The sequence below is a fragment of the Grammomys surdaster genome, unplaced genomic scaffold (assembly GCF_004785775.1).
Source record: "Grammomys surdaster isolate TR1022 unplaced genomic scaffold, NIH_TR_1.0 876, whole genome shotgun sequence".
In the NCBI taxonomy this organism is placed as follows: domain Eukaryota; kingdom Metazoa; phylum Chordata; class Mammalia; order Rodentia; family Muridae; genus Grammomys; species Grammomys surdaster.
The window spans coordinates 106,052-132,663 of NW_021605295.1; the positions used below are offsets into that span (position 1 = coordinate 106,052).

Consider the following 26,612-nt stretch of genomic DNA (forward strand, 5'->3'; position numbering starts at 1 on the left):
TCTCACCTCAGCACTTCCTCTCACCTCAGCACTTCCTCTCACCTCAGTACTTCCCCCCATCAGCACATCCAGTCTTCTCAGCACTTCCTTCACCTCAGCACTCACTCATGCTCACAAAATCTCCCCTTCACTCCCCTTGTTCCTTCCAGCAGCCACTTGACCCTTCAAAGGACACACAATCCCCAATCCAGTAGCACCCCTTAATGCAAATGCCCTCCCAGAAATGACAAATGCCAGCCTGAGAACAGACTAACAGCCACTGCTCCCAGACCCCTTGTCAAAGAGGCTGGCACTCACTCTGATGGAGAACTAGGCACTCCCCAGCACAGGTGGCTTCTGGCCTTGGAAGAAGTGAAGAAGCACACATCCTTAGAGAGGTTAAGTGTCATATTATGAGACTATTAAGCATTCCCAGACAGCTGGAACCTGTTTATAAAAACACTTACCACTAATAGCAACTTAAAGGCCAAAGAAGCTTCCCTCCCCAATTGTTCAACACTGCCCACCTCCTAAACAGATGGCATTGTGTTTGAAGAATGACTTCTCTTATCTGTTATGTAGCCCTGGAACTCCTGAACCTGCTTGAGTATAAATTCCCTAAGCCCCCCAATGAAGTACCCCAATCCTGCTCTGTGCAGTGGGAACAGACTGTGATCTGAACCTGAGTTTGAATTTATTAAAAGGTTCTTTGCCCGACTAAGTGGGACTAGGCAATTCTTTGAGCTCTCCTGGGCATCCTAAAAACCTGGGCATAACACTCCTTGATGAAGGAGACAGTCCTTTTTTGTCCAAACTGCTTTATTCATGGCACATAAAGATACATATTGCAGCCGGTTGGTGGGTGCGCACGCCTTTAATCCCAGCACTTGGGAGGCAGAGGCAGGGGGATTTCTGAGTTCAAGGCCAGCCTGGTCTACAGAGAGAGTTCCAGGACAGCCAGGGCTACACAGAGAAACCCTGTCTCGAAAAACCACAAAAAAAAAAAAGATACATATTGCTTACTCAGAATGAAACACAGATTAAATATTTTCAAGAAAGAAATGCCTAGGGAGAGATGCTTATAGACCAAACACTCAGAGTCCCTGGTTACCTCATTAGCATAGAGACCTCTAGGCTAGTTGTCATGGTTCTCCTAGTTCGGTGTCAAGGTAATGTACTCTAGGACAAGAATCTGGTCAAGAGCTAGTCTAAGCTGCTACGGATCTCAATTATCAGTTTTATCAGGATTTTAAACTTTTCTATGCCCTTACCAGTTCTTCTATCAGGTGGCCATATACCAACCCCAGGGGTGCTGGAATGGAACCACACCCTGATGGGTGGTGCACCCAGAGTTCTACATGAGGTAGATGCAGTCTCTTATATAATTTAAATGGCAGGAACAGAGCCCTACAAACTTTAGGGAAAAAAAACTGACTCCTTGTCACTCCCTTCTCCATCTCTGATATTCAATGGGTAATCAGAACACAGTTCTCCACTGCTATCAGCCTCACAAGATTCCTTGGACAAATTGGTAACCATTACCCTAAGAGAAAATGGGTATCTGTCCTCCCTCTGTTGCGATGGCTGCCCCCCCCCAGAGCACATAATTGGAGCCCCTCAATGTTTACCAATGAGGGAAAGAGGGGAGCTGCAGATTACTCCCCCAGAATGAACCTCCTATTCTCAGATTCAGAGAGCTGCCCCACAGTTCCTCCCAATATAAACAATTATATGCTATCTCTCTATCATATAAAGGAAGTCAAGGGGCCCCTTAACCTCTTTTCAGACAGTGTATATGTTGTCAATTTACTCACCTGGTTGTCAAGATACTTTGTTAAACTAGATGCCAACCCACTTTCCCCTCAACTCATACAGGTTCCACCCTCCTACATGAAAGGGCCTCCCCCATCTACATCCAGCAGGTCAGATCTCACAGTGAACTGCCAGGTCTGATATCTGAGGGAAAAGCCTTCACTGACCAAACCTCCTCAACAGAAACATTCATAGCCTCCACTGACAAGCAGACCAATTGCATTTGTATATAAACAAATACAAATGGGCTCCATACCCTCTTCCCCACATGCCCAGTCTTCAGTTTCAAGAACAGTAAAAACATGGTCCTCTTGTGCATCCTTCACTTCCACCTCAGCTTTACAGAGGATGGCACCAATCACCAAGACCGAAACTTAACACCTTATGGCAAATCGATGTCACCCATATTCCCCAATTTGATAGTCAAAAAATATGTTTTTGTCACCACATTTACATACTCACATTTTATATGGGCTACAGACCAAACAATTGAAAACTCAAAAAGATTAATTCACCATATGCTCTCACCTTTGATATCATGGGCATTTTTCAATAGATAAAAACTGATAATGGCCTGGTCTTTACTGGTTCTCAAGTCAATATTTTCTACACACAATAGGAAATTGCCCACCATACAGGGATCCCCCACAATCCTCAGGGCTGATGAATAGTAGAAAGAACACATCAAACCCTAAAAGCTTATCTTCTAAAACAAAAGAAAACAACCTACCACCCCTACCACAGACGTACTATTAAAGATAGGTACGACTATACCAAACTTACTTAACATCTACAAAAACTCTAAACATTCTCCTATGGTTCTCCATTGGCACACGCCAAAATTTACCACCACCACCCTCATTCTAGAATGATGGTCCTCTGGATCGAATTTGGAAAGGACCAGATGCTCTCCTTAAACCTGGGAAGTTTTTCATTTGTGTTTTCCCAGAGTAGCAACCTACAACTATCTGGGTTATTGCCAGAAATATCCAACACCATACCACCAACCAAGAAGATGGTCTGCCTCTCACTGGCAAATCAAGGACTGAGGAGAAGCAGGAGGAGGAAGAGGAAAAGGAGTAGGGAGAGGAGAAGGAGGAAGAGGAGGAGGAGGAGGAAAAGGAGGATGTGGAAAGGGAGGATGAGAAAAAAGAAGAGAAGGAGGGGCAGAAAGGGGAAGACAAGGAAGAGGAGGAGGCACAGGAAATGCTACACCCAGAGGAACAACAGGATCTCCTGGAAGGATATCCATGACCTGGTAACTCATGCCCAAGTCATGTGCCCTCCACAAGCTTCCCTCTCCTCTGTCCTCTTGGCTGTTTTTGTCATTCTTCATACTGACTCTGCTAATGCCCAGCCTCTCTCTACCTTCCCAACATTTACCATTAGAGATTCTTCTCTACGGAGACACAACAAACTCATACTTACCCAGGATTGCCCACGTGAAGGATGTCAGACCAGGATTGAGATCTCCCCACACCTGGATTGCATCTACACTAACCCCAGCCCTTTCCTCTGCTTTCCTTAAAGAAAACAATTAAATGTCTCCAAGAGGTCTCCATCTGTGGAGGCTGCAGATATTGGAGCTGAAGAATTGAATCCACCAGTCATAGTGGCACCATGCTCACCAACCTGAAAACCCATTTTCATATTTCCCTCAGCGACCAATGGGATGAATTTTGGCAAACAGAGTCATGGGTCCACTCTTCCCTAATGGCTATGTGACATACCCCATAGTTGACCTACATGTCTCTCATGAACTTTTCCCCACCTCCAAATCAGTCTTTACCCATGTTAATAGTCTTCAACAGGGAAATCAGTCTGAGAAAGAACTCTGAGCTACTCTCTCCCAGCTACAATACACCTAATATGCACTGACCTCCTTCCCTTAACCACTCACCCAACTCCTCCCAATGCTTTTTCTGTGCTTCTCTCCCCTGACTGCTATTAGCAGATGTTCCCATTAACATTTCCCTTCATAAGCTCCATGGACCCTTACCCACAAGGAAAGCAAAGGACATTCCTCTCTTCAAACTAAAGGCAGCATTTCTTCTTCCTTTAAGTTTTAGAACCCTTCTCAGTAACTCATCTTACAGGTGCCTGTACATTACCATCAACAAATCCATATGCATTAACCTCCTGCTCTTCTGTGGTGTCAAAGCTCTACAGGTTCCTGAATGAACCCAAGCCCCTTTTCAAGGCTCCTGCACTCCTGTAATAATTGTTCTGCAGGTTCTATGAACCTGTAGAAGTTGCCCTGCAGATGGGAGGAAGCCAAAGAAAAAGAGATCTTCATCCCTCTGCATCTAGGACTAGGTCTTGATGTCTCACTTGGCAGGACAGGAACTGCTGGAGCAGCCCTCTTCCAAACACAGCATCTGGGCAGTGACTTCCACAACAAACTTGACCAGGCAGTGCCCTCCACTGCAGACGAGCATGAGTCTCTTCAATGCCAGATAACCTCCTTAGCAGGAGTTGTTCTCCAAAATCGGAGGCCCCTTGGCTTACTGCCTGCTGAACAGGGAGGGACTTATGTTCTGCTGGAAGAGGAATTTTACTCCTATTCCAATGAATCTGAGCTGGTTCAAAAAAATGTGCAAACGCCCAAAGAGCTCTGGGATCTCCAAGGGCATTATGTCCCCAACACCCTTGCTCCATGGTACTCAAGTCCCTTGGTAGTATGGCTTCTGCCCCTCCTTGGCCCCATACTAGCTTGGAGCACTGCTTCCCTTGGTGCCTTGTGTCATCCAGTTTTTAAAGCATTAGATCACTGGCATTGCAAAGATCACTAATAATCACTTCTTGATTCAGTATCAAACTGTTCCCAACACAGGAGACAGTCACTCTAATGACACCTCTCCTTTATGAAAAGGAAAAAGAGGAATTGTGGGGCAGTGGGCTATGCCACCAGACAGAAACACTGGTAAGGTTGTATCAAAGTTCAGAACCTCCAGAAAACTCATGATTGAGTACAACAGGAGTTTGAACTAGCTCCTGACCAGATTCCTGTCCTGGAGTCCTGACTGAGACACACACTGAGAATGAACACCTTAACACAGCTTGCAGATTGAGCATCCTTAACTGGGCCAATACAAAGCACCTACCCACCTCATCATATTTATATGGCCCGAGTCCACATGAAATAAAGTGCCTGAGTGATTTTCAGTAAAGATTGTCTGAGGGTGCCAGGATTATTGAGCTGTATTGCTCCAAGGAAGAGGTTTTCCCAAGCAAAGTATAAGCTTTTTTCCCATTGTCCCAAGGCTGACCTTACCTAAAGTCCCACTGCTTCTGAAAGCCCACATGATGCCCCACAAGATGAATGGCCCTATAAAACCCATCATGCCTGGCTGGTTCATTTGGGAATTCAATGTCACATCAGAGCTTTTGTCCTGGAGAGAGTTCTAGAAGCAGTGACATTTGAATGACATGGCAATTGGGAGAGAAAAAGGAGAGGCCACATTTCCGACCACCCTTCCTGCATGGGCCAGCACCTAGAGCACTTGTTGGGCCTGTGGGTGTGGAACCAGGACTCAGCCTTGTCAGATGTCCTGGAGATGTGCAAGAGCAAGAAAACACTCACCTGTGTAAATGAGAACCTCGTTGCTCACATACACTTTTTCACTGGTCTTGCACTCTATGGCCTGACACTTGCTGGCCCAGCAAACCTTGAAGCACTGGAAGCAGCTCAGATTTAGTGCTATGGACAAGAACACTAAGCAGTGGGTGGACAGCACGAGCCAGAATCCTCCACCACACCCCTTCCTCATCCCTGTCCACCCCTGTCCAGTTCTTGCCTGGCATCACCTTGGCCATCACTTCTTGGGCAAGCTCCAGAGATACCAGAGATGTCCTGATCAGCAGGAGCAGTGAGATTGGATCCCTCAGAGCCACACTCCTGCCTGGATCCTGCACAGCCAGGTGTCTTGCCCTGAAGAAGCCCAGTACACCCAGACTGTGGAGCCTGGGGAGGAGGTGGTACAATGCTGTTGTCTGCATTCTCTCCTCAAAGGTTTCCAGGGCGGTGGATGCACCTTGCTCACATAAAGAAACAGGGAAGGTAGAGAGAGGCAGAGAGAGAGAGAGAGAGAGAGAGAGAGAGAGAGAGAGGCAGAGAGAGAGGGGGGGCAGAGACAGAGACAGAGACAGAGAGATTATGGAGGTATGCTGTGTGTTATTTTCTCCTCTGGAGATATCAGGACACCTTGTCTGCCCTCTACTTTGTGACCAGCCATGTTTGCAGGCCTTGTAGACCTTACCTAGATGCATTTTACTTCAGGAAATGCTGCCTTAATCTGGAGGTGCAACTGAGTTCCACCTGTGCCTTTTTTCTAGCTCTGTCTTTCACAACTGTCCCTTTGAAGGACAATCCCACACTGTGACCAGAGACCACTTATGTTTTCAAGCCCCTCTACTCATTCTCTATTCCCTGTCCCTTTACTGTCCTTCTGTTTACTGCCCCTCTCATCTCCTTTTTTTAAAGTTATTTTTTCAATTTATTCAATGAACATTTAATCACAGACACTCCACTGATACTCTCGAGAAATTACTTACTAAAATTTATATTCAATCTTTGATGTCCTAGATCCAATGAAGAAGAGGGGCTGGGGCCACTCTTTCTTGGCTCTTATATCATTGTTATGCTCTCTCTTCTGAACCTCTCAGGCCTGGACACACCTACTGCAACAAGGCCACACCTCCTAAGAGTGCCACTACCTGGGCCAAGTATATATAAACCAGCACAAACAAGAACATGCAACTGAAGAAAATTCAAACCAGCTTTTTTCCTTCAAATTATGCAGCATCATGTGTTGAAGCCCCGAGTCCCTAGTGTCCCTAGTGTCTCACATGTATTGCCACATGGCTATTAATGACAATCAACTAAGACAAAATGGACCATTACAGCAGATCTTACCCTTTTGGAATCGTGTCCCATAAGAAGGGATCAGGGCATGGAGCTGTGCAGAGAAAACCACCTGAAGACTGGGAAGATGGTGCCACCTGCTGGCCGTGGGGAGGAACTAGCTCTGTCCACAAGGCTCCCAGGCTCTTCTCTAAGCCACTCTGGCCTTGAACTTGAGGTCCTTAGGTGCTGGGATCACAGGTGAGTTCTCCACACCCTGCTCTCCACACGCTTTATTAAAGGATTTACCTGGAAAGCAGAGCATGAATATAAGGCTGCATTGCCTAATCCTTTGCTGTTAGGCTACATGTGTTAATCACCTAAGCCTGCAGTCTTTTACCCCCAGAAGTTTTTAGGACTTTATAGAACTTATCTCCGCATTTCAGTACAGGTCGGAGAGCCAGAAAACCCTGAGACCCTCAGACTTTAAAGCCATCACCAGAGTCCTCCTCTGTGCCCCTGCTACTACCCTCTCCGGGATGCGAGGCTCCCGGCATCTTAAATTGGCGCCTTGGAACAGGGACTTCGAAGAAGGTAAGTGGACACAGATAGGACTCACAACTAGGTCTTACAAACCCTTTGGTCAGGGTATGCGTGGTTATGGAGGGTGAGAAATAGTTGATATTGCCTACTGCCATTAGCAGAGGTTGATATTGGGTACTATCAGTACCTGGGTTAGGCCAGAAGCCATCAGCTCTGACTTTAAATTGCCTGCTGCCATCAGCAGAGGCAGATACTAGGAGTGCTATCAGTGCCTAGCTGTTTTGCTGGAAGCTATCAACACCCATCCTTGGTCAGAAGCCATCAGTTCTAGGTTGTGTCCAATTCGTGGGTATCTCTCAGGATGGGACAAAGTGAATCTGCAGACAGAGAGTTCTTTACAGATGTTATTAAACATACTCTTAAGAAAAAAGGCATTAAGGTTAACACTAGCCAGCTGACCAACTTTCTTCAGTTTGTGCAAAACAGTCAGTCCTTGGTTCACAGAAAGGGGAAGTCTAGATGTGGATACACAGGAGAAGGTAGGGTCAGATATTAAAATCTGGTTTACAGAGAACGGAGGAAAAGGTATGCCCCTTACAGCATTTGCTATTTGGAATGTGCTTAAGGAAACTTTAGCAGATGATAAAAGGGCCTTAGGTGCCCAAGAGGCACCAGATTCACCTCCCCATGAGTGGACTCATTACTACAGTCTCGCCCAGGATCTAAGAAAAGTGTTTATTCCTCGACAGAAAAGTCTGAGAAAAGTAGCTCAGGAGAGAGTAGTGGTGAATCAGAAGAGGAAAGATCAATCTCAGAGGAGAGGAATCTGATCCTGAAAAGAAAATAACAAAATATCACAAACATGAGTGGCCTACCTTGCAGCATTTAAACATAAGTCGTTCCACTAGATCCCCTGGAAATCTTAAAAAGAAACCAAAGGGGCCTGTGGGCTTTGCTGCTGCTGCACGTGAAGCTCAGTGACAGGGAGAGCCTCTGAGTTGTTTCCCAGTGATCATGCAGGACGATGGAGATGGTGAGAATCCTGTATGGGTGCTTCTGCCATTTAAACTAATCAAGGAAATCAAACAGGCTACATCTGCATGTGGGCCTACTTCACCATACACTCTTACTCTTGTGGAAAGTCTAACCTCTCAATGGATGACCCCTTATGGTTGGTTCCAAGTGGCCAAGGCCTGTTTAGGTGGAGGAAATTTTTTGCTGTGGAAGGTTGAATATGAGGATTTAGTTCATAAAGAATTAGCACAGATCCCTCAGACATCTGGAAGAAAGAGAAGAGACACACTGACATATGATATGCTCATGGGTTTGGGGGAATGGGTAGAAACTTCAGCCCAGTTAAAAATGACCAAGTAAGCTTTAACAAAAGTAACAACTGCAGCAATGGGGGTACGGAAGCGTTTGCCAGTGGGAAGTGCAAATACCCAAGGACTTGCTAGTATAAAGCAGAAACCAGAAGAACCTTTTGAGGAGTTTGTAGCCCGGCTAACAGAGGCAGTAGAGAGGATGGTTCTTAGCTCTGAGGCTAAAGATATTGTATTAAAACAGCTGGCTTTTGAGAATGCTACACCCACTTGTCAATCTCTTCTAAAGACAATTTAAAAATCTAGGAATATTTCTGACTTTATTAAAGCGTGTACTGAAGTTACTCCCTCATATCTTCAAGGTGTGGCCATTGCAGCAGCTTTACAGGGTCAGACTACTACTCAATTTCTAAATAATCAAGGAAAAGGAAAACCTGATCAGACAATAAAATGTTGTTCTTGTGGTCAGCTTGGACATATTCGCAGACAATGTCCTAATAGAGCAGGAGGTGCTATTAATTTCAATGCTCCTAACTCTGCTCAGAACAGAAACCCAAACAGATATTTTTCTCTGTGTCCTCGTTGTCAGAGAAGCTTTCATTGGAAAAACGTAGATCTTGATTTTATAAAAATGGCACTCCCTTATCTGATGCCATTGTAGTCCCTAACAATACTGGAATCTTATCTGACCAGGGAAACTGGGTGAGGGGCCTGCCCTCGGACCCTGAAACAAAGGGGGCAATCCAGCAATCTCAAATAGCCAATCCATTTGTCAACGGAGGACTATCGTGCAGCTTCAACAGGCAACCCCAGGCAGTGCAGGACTGGACCTCTATCCCACCTCGACAGCAATATTAACCTCTGACTCTCCTGTTGTTTGTCTTCCTACAGGAGTTTAGGGCCCCCTTCCTAAAGGGACCGTAGGATTAATAAAAGGCTGGAGCTCCTCATCAGTACAGGGAATAAATGTGGTTCCTGGAGTAATTGACTCTGATTTTACTGGAGAGATTAAGATCATTGTACAACCTCCTATAAAAACGGTTCAGATTCACCCAGGACAGAGAATTGCTCAACTACTCTTACTGCCCTATAAGAATTCAGGCAACTCAATATCACAAGCTCTTAGGGGAAATGCAGGGTTTGGTTCATGAAACTGCTCCTGCATTCCTGCAGAGCTGTCAGCTCAGCTTGAGAATTAACCCCTGATGACCCTGGGTCCTTGTGATTTAAAACAGAGAAATGTTACACATGTCCTGAGTTTGGAAAGTTAGCCTTGATTCCTGTACATAGGGACTCTTAATTCTCATTGCTATTTATGTATTTTTCTAACTTGAGAAAACTTTAAAAAGGTATGATACAGTATTTGTTTCATTAGTTTATACTACCAAGGGCTTAAAATCAGACAATGCTCTTGCTTAAACTTGAGAAGCATTTAAAAACTGGTATTTGACTCTTAGTTTTTCGTATTCCACTGACATTCCCTATAGTTCACAGGGACATGCTATTGTGAAATAGCCCATCAGACCTTAAAAGATATAGACATTCTAAATTACAGAATGAAATCATAATTATTCATCTCTTCATCATAATTTATAAAAAGAAAAAGTTCATTTTCTAAACATTTCAAGTCTCTAATAAAATAAAGACCTACTAACTGGATAATTAGAAAAGACTTGATTTTTCCTGGGAGAAGCTCTGTTTATATATTATTATATAATTATTATAATATATTAGTATATTATAATTGTAAACCAATTGTATAACTTCACCATGTGTCATTATGCTTTTTCTCATTGTATACTAGCTACCTTATGTTTTGTCACCTATTACTTTCTCACAGCCTTGGTGTAATGCTTTATTTGCTTTGTTTGCCTTGGTACAGACTGTTAACTCCTTCATGATCTAAGGGATTTATAGCTGAAGTAATCTTAGACATTATAACCCTAATTGCTATCATAGAGTCAGTGGCAGCCCTTGCTGCCTCCCTAGTCCAACAAGCACACACTGCTAATCATGTTAACTCCTTGACAAAAAATATTTCTTTAGCACTGATTACCCAGGATAGGATTGACAGAGGTTTAACAGATAGAGTCAATGCTTTGGAGGAAGCCATCCTTTACATAGGAACTCAGGTTCAGAATATTAAAACACATTTAACTACCTCATGTCATGCCAATTTTAAATGGATTTGTGTCACCCCTCTGCTCTACAATGGGTCAGAAATGTCCTGGGAACAGATAAAGGCACATTTACATGGTGTGTGGAACAATTCACAACTTGCTATTTATATGGATACTTTACATTCCCAGATCAATGCCATCAGTCACTCTAGCAGTAGAGTTGGCTGATTATTTTTCAAATTCAATCATAAATTTTGTTAAAGATAATTCTTTGTGGAATTTTCTTATAAATTTGGGAATTATTATAGGACTTGTTATACTGTTTCTGATTCTTCTTCCAGTCATCTTCAAATGCTTAGGGACTGTTATCAGGACTGCTCAAAGGGAGATATATTTGCTTCATTTATATTATTCGAAGGGAAGAATTGTCAGGAGCCATAATGGGACAAGCTAATTATTAGCAGATGATCATCCTGAAATGCTTGACCCAGATTATTATATAATCTGCGACAGAGTGAGCTCTCATCCAGCAAGGTTGTGAGAGACTTGTTTTAGGAAAGATTCCTGCTATTAATATGCTTTTCCCATTATTATTATTATTATTATTATTATTTATTATTATTATTATTATTAAACATATGTTACAATCTCTAAGCAACAGCACACCCCTTTGGAGCAGATTTCTGCAGACCCACGAAGATGTACTGTCTTGTAGTGATGCTATATAGACAAATAGACGACTTCTTAAGTCTTAATGATGATCCTATAAGAATTCCTAAAATTATATCAATGATTATTAAGCTCTTTCATAGTGGGACTGCTATTAAGTCCTTTTATGATAGTCAAAACTGCAATGAGAACTCTGCCAGTCTCTGAAGTGTCATCAATTAATTGCCCTTAGATAGTAACCAGACTTTCTCCTGCTCAGAGCAGCTTCCAATGAGGTTGTAAAATAATTACCCAAAGGTCACTAAAAGGGAACTCATGATTTATTATAGATGCTAGGACAGAAAAGAAAGTATTGCCTGAGTTTATCTATACAAAGCTTCACTAATTTCTTAGTTACAGTTTTAAACCTACAGTGAACCTGTGGAGCTAGACAGGTGATGGATGTTTAGTCAGATAATTACTCCTAATGGATATGCATGTAAACACTCTATGCTGTAAACTTCTATTTCAATTTATGATTTGAATTTTGGTGTGAACTTGTGATGAACTTTGTAACATGTGACTATGTACTCTGAAAGATGCATAAGTACTGAGGACAAAGAGATGAGGGTTAGTTAGTTAGTTAGTTAGTTAGTTAGTTAGAGATAGAGTTAGATATAGAATAGAGTAGAAATAGAATAGAGTTTTTCCCTTTTCCCAGATAGAACAGAAGTTTTACTTTTTCCCCACTTAGGACCTTTCCGCTTTTTCTCTTAGATAGCGTTCATAGGAAACTTTTTACACTTAACAATAAACTCTATAGAACAACTTCTCTAAGTGTTTTTTCTTCCTGCAACCTCAAACTAGCAGGCATAAGTCAGGGCCCAGGAGCTTCTGCTGAGACAGAACAAAGGTTGCATTGCTTAATCCTCTGCTGTTAGGCTACAGGTGTTAATCACCTAAGCCTGCAGTCTTTTACCCTCAGAAGTTTTTAGGACTTCATAGAACTTATCTCGGCATTTCAGTACAGGCCAGAGAGCCAGAAAACCCGGAGTCCCTCAGACTTTAAAGCCATCACCAGAGTCCTACTCTGTGCTCCTGCCACTACCCTCTCCGGGCTGGGAGGCTCCCAGCAGTTCTGTAATGAGCAAGAAGAGCCAAGGGGGGAAATCAGCCAGAATGCAGGATATGAGGTGCACACAAAGCCAGTGATGATTTTATAGATCTACCAATGAAGAGCAGACGAAGTGAAGGAACAGTTCTCTTTACAATAACCTAAAGAAGAAGCAGACACCTAGGAATGAGTCTAAATGAAATGGTACAAACCTGGGATGTTAAAAACCTTAAAAGAGATGAAAGCAGGCCTAAATAAATGGAAGGGTACTCAAGATTTAATATAAGTAAGGGGTTTAATTACTTAATTATTAATTAATAATTTATTTATGTTTTATTTATTTATCGTATACAGTTATATGCACATGTCCATGTGACTCGTACCTGTGTGGAGAATACAAGGCAACTTACAGGAGTTCTCCTTTTACTGTGTGGATCCCAGGTCACAAACTCAGATTGTCAGGTGGAAGGTAGAGGGTTCAGAGACAGGAGGGAGGGAAGGAAGGGAGGGAGAAAGGGAGGGAAGGAAAAAGGAAAGGAGAAGCTCCTAATGGAGTTCACATGAAGTTGGAAGAGTCACAGGATTTGGTGGGGGCAAGCCTGTAATCCCAGGACTGTGAAGGCGGGGACATGAGCATGAGACATTCAAGAGCACCCTCAAATTCTTTGCAAGTTTCTGGGTTACTTGAGATCCTGTCTCAAACAAACCAAATCAAACCAAAACAAAACCAGTGTAATAGAAAGACACACACCAGAGCGAGCGAGCAGAGCCCAGACACACAGTGATGTGTATGCTGGGGGGATTTATAACAATACTGCTGTGTCTGTCTGTGTCAAGAGTAATAGTGTTTGCAGATGCTGGAGCTGGGACAGCTGGGTAACAGCAGAATCCTTATTTCAAATACCACACCAAAAAATAATAATGATAAAATAAAATAAATAAAATGAACACTAATAGATCCACAGTTTCATGTCAATAGCTAAGAAGTGACTCCATGACAAATTCTTCGGCTTTTAAGCAGGAGAGCTGCTACTCCCTCAGAATTGTCAATTTTGTGCTTCTTTGTTTCAGATAATGCCCATCGAACCAACTTTGCTGGTTGTCATGCTACATTCTGCCCCTAGGGGCGCTCCTCTCTGCAGTTGAATTTGGGATTAAGGCTGGGCCCCCTTCTACCCTGACATAGATCAGCCTCCAAAGTGAAAGTTTCTCCCTTCCTCTCCTGCTTTGTTTAGAGAGACGAGCTTTGGAACTCTCATTTCCTCTTTTCCTGCCATACCTGAATCATTTCTTTGGGGCAAACCCACTGTGTTCAGTTACAAAACTACAGATGTTACAAAACAGGAGAACTCCATTGAACTAGATTGGGTGATGGTGTCTTGCACCACAATACAAGCAATAACAGAGACTCCAGATGTAAGATTAAAACCCTTAATCCAGTTGTGGTAGTGCTAACCTGCAATCCCAGCACTGGGGGGATGCAAGCAAGAAGTATGTGAGTCTGAGCCCAGCCTGGGCTGGAGAAGTGGTTCATGAAGAACCCCACTTACTGTACAAACAGGAGGACACATGATCATAATCCCTGTGCCCTAGTAAAAAGCCTAGCATGTCTGTGCTGTCTGTAACCCCACCTTCCCTTCCCTCCACAGGAAATGTCACCATCCCTCCACAGGAAATGTCACCTCTATTATGCAGACACTTTTCACCCCTCCCCCAACCCCTGACAATCTTCCTCCATCTTTACAACTCATCTGTTCTGGATCCTTTGTGTAAACAGAGCCAAGCAGTGCAAACCTTCTGCACCTGACTTCTTTCACCCGTTCTAGGCTGCACCCCACATTCTGCCCTTACAGTACTCTGTTCCTTTGTATAACAGAACCAGGTCACATTGTAGAAGGACTTTAGGTGAATCAGCCTTCCCAAGGTGGCAGTCTCTGGGCCAGGTGATTGACAGGCCCACCTGAAGGAACTCTCTTTAATGGGAGAAGGAAGGACACTGATACAAAATGTTCTCATCATTGGAGCACCCAGAATGTCCTGTGTCTTCCCAAGGTCAGGGGTATTATATTCTTTCTACTAGGCCTTAAGTAGTGGCAAACCAGTGTTTACCAGGAAGTGGGGGTGGGGACTGTGAAGGAAAGCTGCAGTAAAGGAGCTGCATCTTGCACTGAATCATCTCCGAAGCTGGTAAGAGAACAGAATGACGAGACTCTGCAGAGGTTAGAATGTTGCAGGTTGAGAGTTGTTGTAATTTATGTTAGGATTTCTTTAGCATCCTAAATAGTCCTTCCTTGGACACTTCTCTTCTGAACTAACATCCTGTTACTAACAGAATCTTTAGGAATGCATTAAAAAAAACCCCTAACTTCCTCCAACCAGAAACCCATGAGTCATCAGATGCCACTTGGAGCCTTTAGCAGAGATGACCTGAGTTGGTTCTAACCCCTTTACCTGGTTTTTTCACTAGTGTGTTTGAAGAGTACCTCAATTTGGGTTTTCTTTGTTGTTACTAAAAAACTTCATCATAGTGATACACGGAACTTGGGGTTATTTGGTTTCAGACCCTGGGTACAAGGGACTGAGGTGCTTACTTTACCTACCAAAGCAGACCTGGCCTCTAGGTTTTCCCAGGATCCCTCAGTCCTTACCTGCCATAACGTGTCTCGAACTATGAACTTCCAGCTCAGAGGCTGGACTGTCTTTTCCCAGAGGCTCTTCCCTATATAATCCAGACATTTTGGACTCTCCTCCTCCTTCTCTCTCTCTCTCTCTCTCTCTCTCTCTCTCTCTTTCTCTCCCTCTTTCTTTTTCTCTGCACATGTTTTGAATTTTCTTGCTTTCTCTCTTCTTCCCTCCCCATAGTGACTTCTCTTGCCTTGGTTCTTGGGACCAGTGAACCTGATTGAGATTATCTTTCCTATAAACCTGCATATGTGTGTGTGTGTGTGTGTGTGTGTGTGTGTGTATATATATATATATAAAATCTGGCTTTAATTGTCTCCTTTTACTGGCAGAGAAATAATTTATTGGATTTACCCTAAGGCTTTCCCCCAGACCACCCTCATTCATATTTGGCTTCAGAATGAACTGTCTTTTATCACCTTTGAGGTGATACTGAATTTTTGTGTCACCATGTCCAATGTAACAGATATTACTGGAAGCTCGCCAGAAATGGTCATTCACACATTGACACTGAGTGTAAAGTGATGGGTACCTAGTTGTTTTCCCGAGGGTCTAGAATGTAGAGTTGTTAAAGGCTGAAACCACATTCTGGCATCTCAGGTACAGGGGGCTTTGAAGAAGTAAGCACCTTGAAGAATGTGATTTTAACAGAAGCTAAGAAGATCCATTAGCCAGTGTAGGGGAGTTGTTTCACACAAACAGATAATTTTAATAAAGGCTAAGATAACTTATCTAGGACACCTTGATCTTGAATAGAACAAGGTACTTTTCAATTCAATCTCCATGAAGAACATCGCATTCTAATTAAACCTAGAGATGGCCTTAGCAAGAGGAAAGTGTCATGCCTCATCAGACAGATGGACAGAGATACAGAGTAAGTTTTCAGAATCAAAATGGACACATGTTCTTAAAACTGTAACTCACAAAAATAACAAGAAAAAGAGGATATGAAAAAAGCCATGAGGTTGAGAAGGGAAGAATCTAGGGCTTATGTTTGGTCATGAACCAGCACACACCACTGACCTGTTGTTCTTATGAAAGGCTCCTGCAATGATGCTGCCCCATGACTGCTGAACCTCAGACTGGCTGCTCACTGTTAGGTAACCTGGTGAGAAGAAGACCACTACCACATTTTGCAGCCAAATTTGAAACAAGCTTGATCACTATGAGGTCCATAAGAGAACTGGGTAGTGACAATTGTTTGCTATGCAAAGAAAGAGAAAGCCAGGGATATGTTTGGTAGAGGCCCAGAGAATGCCTCTGAGTACCTATGCTGAGGCAACCCTTCCCCTGTGTTACCAGCCACAGGATTGTATAGTAGAGAAAAAAGTTTATTTAAGGCATAGTGAGGGGAGTTCTGGAAGTAGAGACAGAGAAAAGCAGAGATGAACAGAGAGAGGGAGAGATGGGGAGGGAGAGAAGAGGAGTAGAGTCCAGCTATGAGACAGTGGAAAGAGAGGGGGAAACAGAATATGGAAGAAGGGACAAGGAGAAGAGAGGAAGAGAGCAAGAGAAGAGAGTGAGGAGGGGGCAAGCAGGCCCTGTTATAGTGAGTCAGGCACACCTGGCTGTTGCCAGGTAACTGAAGGGCAGAGCCAAGAAGGAATGCTAACACTAACCATACCCATGGACAGCTCTCCTAGAGCACTGCAGGAGTGGGGCTGCTCCCCACCCAAATCAGGCTTAGGCCTACTCAACTCCATAGAGACGAAAGCCAAGACATAACAAAACCAATTAGGCTTCTGTTTCCCCACTAGAGAACTGTCATTTTAGAAATGATCTGATTGACAGTCTGATGATCACTTGGAAGCCTCTGGCCCACTGTGGCACTTCCTAACTCATCTCTTTCCTCCCCTTCACCTGACTCAGGCTAAATAATCTACCCTTCTATTTCAATAACGGAGCTGACCTCCAACACAGTCTTCTCAATCATGTCTACCCACCACACTCACTGCCCTGCAACACCCTGCTCCCCAGCTCCTCTGCATCCTGAGACCACAGCCCATGGGGGAGGGGCAAGTGGCATTTCCATGAAGTTCACTTAGTTAACATGTAACCTTTGACTCAAGGTGGTGAGGGAGGCATATGTGACCTTGGCTACTTAACAGAGGTCATTCATTCTTTGAGGAGAGGAATGGGCTTGGCTAATGTGTGACTTATTCATTGTAACAGTAGTCAGGCCTCTGGCTGAGTTGGAAGGCAGGAGAGAGCTCTGGGTGTGTTTGTCTTACTTGTAGTTCTTTGTGCAATGGGCCTGGCTTCTCTAACAGGAGCCTAGTCACATTCAGGTACCTCTAACTCTAAGATTATACAAGTACACTGTTGCCCTCTCCCTTAATAGTTAATTTACGTGGTCTGTCAGTAGTTTGGGCAGGAGTCCACCATTAAGGGAAGCTAGCTCCCCAACAGTGGTGCTGGGTGGAACATGGAGAGGACTCATGAGAACCCCTAGTTTAAGACTTTAATGGAAACAGTGTGCAGTGCTGTGGTTATACGGCCTTTTCCTCCAAAGAGAAGGTGATGGCCCCATTGGCATCCTGGAGTAGGGATAACGCTGGTCCAGGATCCCTGGCACTGAAGTGAGAAGAGCAAAACAGCAACAGGTCTGTGATAATGGACAGAACTCTCTATTCTCAGAAGAGAGGACAGTCACCTGGGGTTCCAGCCATTACTCCCTCCTTGTCCCCTCCAGCCACAAGTGGTCTTAGAAAATGCTAGAACATAGAGAAACTAGAAGGGTAACTTAAAGAACGACACCATGACACTGCTTCCATAACTGGGTAAGACTTAGTGGTGACTTAGCGGCTCAAAAATTCTGCATGTTCCTGTAAGTGATCTCACTCATCTGTAAAAAATTCACTTAAACTCATTGAGGAGTGAAATTGGGAGGGATTGCTACTTGATTCTGTCATTGACGTCCTATGTTTCTTTGCAGAGTCTTGCTGTCTACTGCACTTTGCTGCACATATATACTTGTTCACGCATGAGTCAATGCCTAGGGCAGCATGTGAAGGAATTACAGAGAAAACTTGTTGTGTTTGCTCTCTTCCTCCTACCACTGTGCTGGGTTATGAGGTGTTGGTGACAAACATTGTTTGCTTCCAACATAGATTAAAGGGTAACAAGGAAGGGATTTTGTAATGGTGCTAGGGCATGTTACAGAATGTTAGCAGAACCACTGTGTCTTACATGAATTATGGAGTGATGGCTCCAAGGATTTGAAGCAATCTTTGGTTTGGTATTCAGTCCTGGAAAGGCTGATTCCTAACTGCTCCTTGAGAATCCCGACTAAGCCTACAGTGTCTCTTTCTTTGATCAATCATCCTGTGTAACACAGAACACTGACACTGGAGTTGGATGTACTTGTGGAACCAACCAGAAATGATAGAAAGACCAAGACTGTGTTTCAGCCCTGTGGATTCCATCAGGAGAATCTGCTTGCTGTTCTCTGAGTCTCTTGCTTCCTTCCCTTTGCAGCCTTGCCTGCTTAAGTGGATGTGCTCAGCTTAGCTGATTCTGTGGTCCATCTTGGGACATTGTCCTGTGAGCATCCCTGTTCTGTTGCTGTGGTGTCATCTCAGGATGATTTCCAGCTCAGGTCACTTTCTGTGTCCAGCCTTCCTTCTCTAACTTTTATCAGTGCCTTGCAGACACTTATGTGCGACTAACCACTGGGCTCTAAGCTCCATGGGTTTAGGAAACTCAGACTCTGGCTTGCTGTAGGGGGCGCTGCTGCTCATACCAGGGCTGGGCCACAGACACCATCAATATTTGGCAAATTTGTAAGGTTTTAGTTAATAGAATACTTTGCCACATGATAGTGACATAAATGCCAGGCAGTCCTTTTTGGGACACATTAGACTAGGACCTCATAGGTGTAGGGGCATGTAACATACAAACTGGAGTAGAAAGAATGAACATGTGGCTTCTTCATGGAGGTTTCTGGGCTGCAGGGACACTGGAGTCATTCATCCTCAGCATACAACTGCCTTGTGCTATGAAAAACATCCCTGGCTCTAGCTATGAGATGCTCACAGCACCCGCAGCCCCATACATCACCCAAACACATCAGACACTGCTTAGTAACTTACATCCCAGGTGTCAGTTAGTTCTTGGCTCAGGACTCTCACTTTGTGGATACAAGACCCTGTTGGGGCTTGCTCACCAGAGCCAGTCTCCAGGTATTTGTCAGTTTTTACAGTTTATAGGAAGGAAGGCAGTGGGCTCTGAGCCACTACAGCCCATATCCTCTACTTAAAAACAGGGAAGAGCCAGTTGGTAGTGTCAGAAGCCATAGCAGCTGCAGTTCATGCCTTTGATAGCTATGAGTTCGAGCCAGCCTGGTCTACTGAGTGAGTCTTACAACAGCCAAAGCTACACAAAGAAATTCTTTTTCAAAACAACAACAACAACAACAACAAAACATGAAGCAAATCAAAGAAAGCAAAAAAGGCTGAGTAAGTTGCCTCCTTCCCTTGCTTTATGAAAGGCAAGCCCAAGATAATTGTAGTCAATGCCCTTCTTCCCTCTCAATCCTCCAGAAACATGGTCACACCCGAACTGCATGGTCCTCCCTCCCCAACTCCATGGTTCTCCCTCCCAACTGCATGAATCTCCCTCTCCAACAGCTATAAATCTGGCTTGACCAGGTCACCAACAAACCTTGATAATTCATAAGCAATAAACATGTTGTCCTATCAGAATTAAGTACTGAAACCCTCCCTTTCAGGATGCCACATGGGAGGAGCTGAGGGAAAGTACTCACTTCAGTCCACATCTGACAGGACTTTCCACAGAGCCTGCAACCTGGTCAGAGAGAGGAAGTAAACACTGGTGTCAGGAGGGAGCTGCTATTTTGCAAAGGGAAGAGCCCTCAGGATAGGACTGTGGGTGGGAGTCTGGGATTAGGAAGAAAAGCTGGGTGGGTGGTGCATAAAAGAAGTAGGCATGCTTCTATTCCTTGGGGAGAGTTGTGTGGAGGGTTGGAGGGAGGGAAGGTTGGATGCCTGAGTCCTGTGGGAGCCCAGGGATGTGATTGGGCTCTATTAACTGACTCCGACTTCCCAGGTTTTATCTGTGCACCCTTTCTCTGAGGATGAACAGTTCTCAGGCTACAAAGTCCTGTGTGCTCATCCTTCTTGTGGCCCTACTGTGTGCACAAAGAGGTGAGATGGAAAGTGAGAGAGGGGCAGGGGCATAAAATGGAAAAAGGCCTCAGGGTTGGGGGTACACCTGCACATCCATTGTGTGCCCCGAACCCAAGTTGTGCTTGGATCAGGGGATTGGGGATTGGCTTGTGGTGGGTGAAGCTTCCTGTGCTGGGGTGCTTGTTGGGTCTGTAAAGCTGCCAGAAGTATTGGACATCACAACCTCTGCCACAAACCCTGAGACAGCAGGACCCAACATATTTGAAGAACTGTGGCTCTTGGTTCACTTTTGCTTTTTGTGGAGGTGAATGGGCAGTAATGTCCTTGCTCTGTCCTAGTGGCCAGCAGCTATAGGGTAGTAGAGACATTGTAGAGGAGGGGTCTGGGCTAGGAAGGGCATGTCCTAGTCCTCATGTATTGGCTTCTATCTTAGCTCAGGGGCTGAAGTGCTACAATTGCCAGGGGCTCCCTATTGAGGCTACCTGTTCATCATCAATTAACTGTTCTGAACCCAATGGAGTCTGTGTTGCTCAGGAGGCAGAAGTTACTGTGGGTAAGTGGACTGTATAAAAATTGGTCAGGTTGTCTTGGGGGAAAGATCATGTCTGGGCACTTGTTACGGACCATGGTTCCCCTCTCTCCAAGACGAGCTGTCCTGGAGTCAGAGTGGGACTCCTGCACACTGATGGATGTCGGGCTCCAGGGATGCGCTGGGATGGGGATCATGAGGCAGGGCTGCCCATTGGCATGCATGGTGTTCATCATCCCCCTGTGTCACCAGTGTAGTCATGTGATGCCCCTGCCTGTATGTTGTGTCTGAGGTCTCACAGGCTCACTGATGGACCAGGAGAGCTGGAAGCATTGAGTGACTCTGCATTTAATGAAGGAATCTGGGGCTTAGGCTAAAGGACTGACTTAGGGATGTTGATAGAAGAGACCCTAGGACATTTCAGATCCTCCAAAGTGCCAGTTTCCAGGCATATCCTCCACATAGACAAGGCAGGAGCAGCCCCACCCTGCTATCCAGTTTCCTGTTCTGACCACAGCCTGCCTGTCTCCTGGAGCAGGTCTCCTAGATATAACTGCCTGGGATATCTTTGTGATGTGTGTGTGTGTGTATGTGTTTATGTATTAATGTAGGTATACAAGTATGAATGTGTGTGATTTAATCTGTGTAAAGCTCAGAAGACATCCTTAAGTACCATTCCTCAGATACACTCTACTTTTTATGCAAATGAGTTTATTCCCCCTGTAACTGGAATGACAGATGGTTGTAAACCACCATGTGGGATCTGGGGACCAAACTCTGGGCTTCTGTAGAGCAATAAGTGTTTTAACTGCTCAGCCAAGTCTCCAGTCCCTACCATCTTGTTTTTTGAGACAAGGTCTTTCACTGGGACCTAGGATCTGCCAAGTATGTTGGGGTTGGGGAGGAGGAAGGTATCACAGAGTTCCTAGGACCTCCTGATTCCCCCTACACCACCGGGCACTGAGATCATAACCAGCACTTTCTTGCTTGGCTGTCTCTTTACATGGTTGCTGGGGATTGATCTTTCATCCTTAGGCTTCCACTGCACTGATTGAGCTGCTTCCCCAGCACATTGAGTGTAAGGCACATGTGTGTACATGTGTGAATGTACATGCCCTGTGGTGGTACCATGTATGGGACCCAGAAAATATTGGGTGTCTTCTACGATATCTATTTTATTTACTGAGATTGGACCTCACATGGAACTGCAAGCTTGCAGGTTCAGCTGGTCTAGCCCCTGAGCTTACCTCAGAGATCTTCATCTTTTTATCCTAAGCACAGAGATACAAGTAGGCCACCATGCCTGTCCATCTTGTGATGGGCTCTAGTGATCAGAACTGGGGGCTCATGCTTGTCCACACAAGCACTTTATCCACCAAGCCTCCTTAACAGACCATGGTTTGCATTTTCATTTCCTTTGTTACTTGATTTGGTGCCTCTAGCCCCAGGATACCCTAGAAGCTCCCATGTAGCCCAGTTCGGGATTGAACTCATAAAAATTCTCCTGCCTCAGTCTTGCAAGTTCTGGAATCACAAGTCTGAGCTACCATGTCTGGCTTCAACAAGCCTTAGAGACAAGTCTGGGCCATCCAGGCCTGGTGACATGTGGCCCAGGCTTTCAGATGCTCTGTTGTCCCTGCATCAGAACTGAGTCACTCCCTGATGTCTTGCAGGCTCTAAAATAACTAAAGTAAAGGGCAATGCGTGCCTTCCAGAGTGCCCTATTGATCTTGAACAAATCCCGAAGCTGGGTACTACTCTCCACATGAAGGTTTTCTGTTGCAATGAAGACCTCTGCAATGCAAAAGTTCCCATTGGAACCAGAACCCGGACCACAGCACGTCCAAGGAGTGCTTCTGTTCAGCCTGGGCTCAGGCCTCCTGCAAACCTTGCTGTGATGGTCCTTCCACCGATCCCCACTCTTATCCTTTTATCCTTATGTCTTATAACTGCATCCCTGAGCCCTCTAGTGATGAACTATGAGTTATAGAAGCTCTGAGGTATTGGTAGGTTGTGGAACACCTTGTCTCTACTTTATAGGCCCTTTATGGATGGGTAGGTGCCCCACACCTCTCTAGGGCTTTCAGTTCTGTATTTCCTGGAATGTCATTTTGTTGTGCCTTGATGTTCTTGGCCCTGAAGGCATGTAGACAGCACAAGGGAGATGCAGAATTTCAAGATATTATGCAACCACCATCCACATATAAAACTCTGGGGTCCTGCTGGGTTCTCAGGTGTGCCACTCAATGTCCCGCCTTTGAGTCCAATAAACCATTCATTCTAAAAGCCAAGATCTCTGTTTTCTTTTGTTACAGTGAGTCCACCGAGTCAGGGCTGCCAGTTCACATCTCTGCCCTTTCAGCCTGACACACTAGCTACCTCATGTTAGCCAGCTCAGAGTGGGGAACACTTGGTTTGGGTGGGCTGAGGCTTTTAATTTCAGGCTTGTACTGTCTGCTTTTGTGTGTCAACTTGAACAAGTTGGAGTTATCACAGACAAAGGAGCATCCCTTGTGGAAATGCCTCCATGAGGTCTAGCTATAAAGAATCTCCTCAATTAATGATCAAGGGGAAGGCCCATTGTTCGTGGTGTCATCCCTGGGCTGGTAATCTTAGAATTAAGTATTTGTCTTGGGGAAGGAAGGACTGTGTTTGGGTAGAGAGGAGACAGACATGGCACATAGATAAAAAGGAAAACCCTATATTAGTATGAGCTGTTTAATTTAATTTAATTTTTTTATTTCAAGATATTTTATTTTCAAAATGGGTCACAACACAAGCTTTTGGCCCATTCTGCCAATGTACAAGCTACAAATGCTTGCTCAGCAGCTGAGGGACACACATTAGTATCATGTCTGAAAAGTGAATAAAAATCCATATAAAACAAATATTCAAAGTTCCCATAGGAACACAGTAAGTGTGACCCCCATCTCCTAGCCTTCCATACTGCATCGGTGCCACCCTACTCTCACAAAGACATTCCAGACTAGCAGTCATTAAGTTAAATGGTCCCCCCAAATGCCTTAATTCAAGCTAAACTTGCAGGTAAGAGCTACAAGAATGGCATCTACATGTTTATCCTAGCAGAAGCACAGGCGGCAGGGTGACTGTCCATCCCGCTCTCCTGAGCACAAGACATGGGCAGAGTGCCAACATCCTGCTCCTCCACTTCCGGTGGGAAGCCATGGCTCTAGATCTGCTTCATGAGTTGCCACATTGGCCGTGACATCACATAGTAGATGTTTGCCCTCTGGAATCTATTGAAAATAGAAGCAGCAGCAACGGTGTATGCACCCATGTTCTCAAACAGCATCCAATCGCCCACATGCATTTCAGGCAGGTTACAGCACTCAACGATCCGATCAAGGCCATCACATGTTGGTCCTTAGACGCTGGATGAGTAATACTTCTCATCTGGCTTGGGTCTCTTCTGCAGCAGGCCCTTCACATGTGCGTGATCGTAAAGAATGCAGTTAAATGATCCATATACTCCATCATTCACATAATACATGAAGGCTTGCTCATCTGACTCATCTTCATCGTCGGAGCCGGTCTGCTCCTTCCACACGTTTTGTTTTTTGCAATGATGTTGACAGCAAGTGTGAAAGCTGAGGCGACATAGTATCTGCCTGGCTCGGCTATGATTCTCACTCCAGAGTCTGCTGGGAAGTACTTGTCCAGAGCTGGGTTGATTACACTGGTGATCTCTTCAAATTTAAGCTTTGTATCTTCAGATCCAGGAAAGCCACCACCAATATCAAGCAGATACATGCTGAAGCCAACTTCTGTTCCCATGTCAAATACACAGCGGGCATCTGATACTGCCTGCACGAAGGTCTCAGGGTCAGTACATCCACTGCCCACATGGAAGCTGACACCAATGACATCAATATTTAGTTCTTTTGCCCATTCCAAGGGAAGCCTGCTAGTTTTGAGTCTGGAACCAAACTTAACACTGAGGTGACAAACTGCTTTGGAATCATCAGTGGCAATCCGTAAAACCAACTTTGCCTTTGGATGTGCTCTGGCGACTTTCATCAATTCAATTTCACTGTCAAAAGTCATCATCTGGACTCCATTACTGGCAGCATACTTGATTTGCGACACTTGTTTACATGGATTTGCATAGATAATCCTCTCTGGAGGCACCCCAAGCCCCTGCACCAACTGTATTTCAGTCTTGCTTGCACAGTCAAATCCTGTCCCGATAGCAGCCAGGGTGCTCACTATGGCTCTGCTGTCATTACACTTGACTGCATAAAAGGAAGTAACACGGGGAAGAGCTTTTAGCCACCTCAGATGCTTCTTTAGAATGCCTCCGAGGTCGGCAACATAGAAAGCATCCTTATCGTCAGAGGAAGAGACTTCATTGATTTTTTGGTCCAGAATGTCGTTAGCAGTAAAGCCTTCATAAAGGATATGGCAGGCCAACTCTTCCTTAGTAAAGCTACTCAGGGTTCTCAGTGTGTACAGAAAACCTAGAGATTGAATCAATTATTGCCAGCTCCTCACAAGGCCAACTTATCCAAGAACTCTGAATGCCTGGCGCGGCTGCCCAGACCCATGGAGACTCCGCTGCCGAATCCCGAGGAGTGCCCAGCTGTTCTCCCGCCTAAGCAGTACTGCCTACTTTTCTAAGTAGGGAGGACAGAGGCTCCAGTCGGGGTCAGGAATTCTGGGCAGAACTCAACAACTGACTGTGAGCTGGGGACCTGACCCCTCTTTGTGGATGAGGAGTTCTCCCTAGGATACCTTTCAACCTTCCAGCATCTGGCCAGCTGTGCCACTCCCAGCCCCCTACCTCCACCCTCAGAGTGGAGTGGTCTGGGATGTCCCATATATAACACTTTATCCGAGGAATGGGCAGAGGCCAGAGAGTCCTAAGTGTCACTGTCACACCCCCTGCTCCCCTCACTTCCTCTCTCACAGAAGGTCCCCATAGTCCCTTCCCTCCTCTCAGCTTCAAGAAATCAAAACTCAAATTCTTGGCCCCTACTCTTCTTCCCAAAACTCAGGAAATCAAAAGCTACCTCCTGGCCTCCTCCACCTCCACCAATTTACTCTCTCTTCTCTCTCTCAGCCACCTTGCAGTCTGTCTGAAGCCTGTGGTGCCCTGCCATGGTCAGTCCTAAGTAGGGCCCAGAATCTGAGCAGGAAGGTGGGGTGGGAGTTCTGCTGAGTGAAAGTTCCATTCTCAGTAGCTCAGGCTCACGCATCACACAAGTCAGAATAAATCTTCCCTGCAGTGCTCAATGCCCATATTACCCTTAAGATTCTATGGGTTGGACAGGAAGTTTATGGCATCCTCCTGTTGCTCACAGGGAGAGTCAGTGTTGTTAGTGAGTGTAATAGCTCTCAATGTGTGCTAGCTAGGGGGAGAAAGCCTGGTATCTTTGACTTGGAAGTTAAAATGTGCTCTGACTGCTATGATAGCTTCTGCCACTAGGGGTGCACGTAGCCCTGACTTGCAGTCTGGGTTTGAAAGCACTCTCCCAGTTTATCCTGTAGTTCTCAAACTCCTGGGCACCCAGACACCTCTGAGAACCACGGAGTTGAGAATTGAGTTTCTATTCTCATGTCTACCCAGTAGCCTTCTGAAGACTAAAAGGAGTTGGAAACACCTGCTGATAGCCCATTATTGAGGGGGTAGGAGTGGAGGGTATCCAACAGAGCTCATGATGAGTGCCAGGAGTATGGAGGGCCCTTCTGCCTGAGACTTAGGTACAGCTCTTTATGAGGAAGGCCTCCCCCTATGATGCTAATGAAGAGACTGAGCAGCCAGTGCCAGCCTCAGCACTTCCTCTCACCTCAGCACTTCCTCTCACCTCAGCACTTCCTCTCACCTCAGCACTTCCTCTCACCTCAGCACTTCC

At 45.0% G+C, this 26,612-nt stretch overlaps 1 protein-coding gene and 1 pseudogene across 1 annotated transcript; one reads left to right on the plus strand and one right to left on the minus strand.

Annotated features, from left to right (window-relative positions):
* The first annotated feature begins 20,158 nt into the window (after nucleotides 1-20,158).
* LOC114634128 (lymphocyte antigen 6A-2/6E-1-like) lies at nucleotides 20,159-22,729 on the plus strand. The gene is made up of 3 exons (XM_028782779.1): nucleotides 20,159-20,228; nucleotides 20,644-20,763; nucleotides 22,413-22,729. Exons 1-3 carry the CDS (start codon nucleotides 20,159-20,161, stop codon nucleotides 22,727-22,729), a joined length of 507 nt encoding a protein of 168 aa, XP_028638612.1.
* Nucleotides 22,730-23,806: 1,077 nt separating this feature from the next.
* Nucleotides 23,807-26,612, minus strand: part of LOC114634124 — an 8,703-nt pseudogene continuing 5,897 nt past the window's right edge.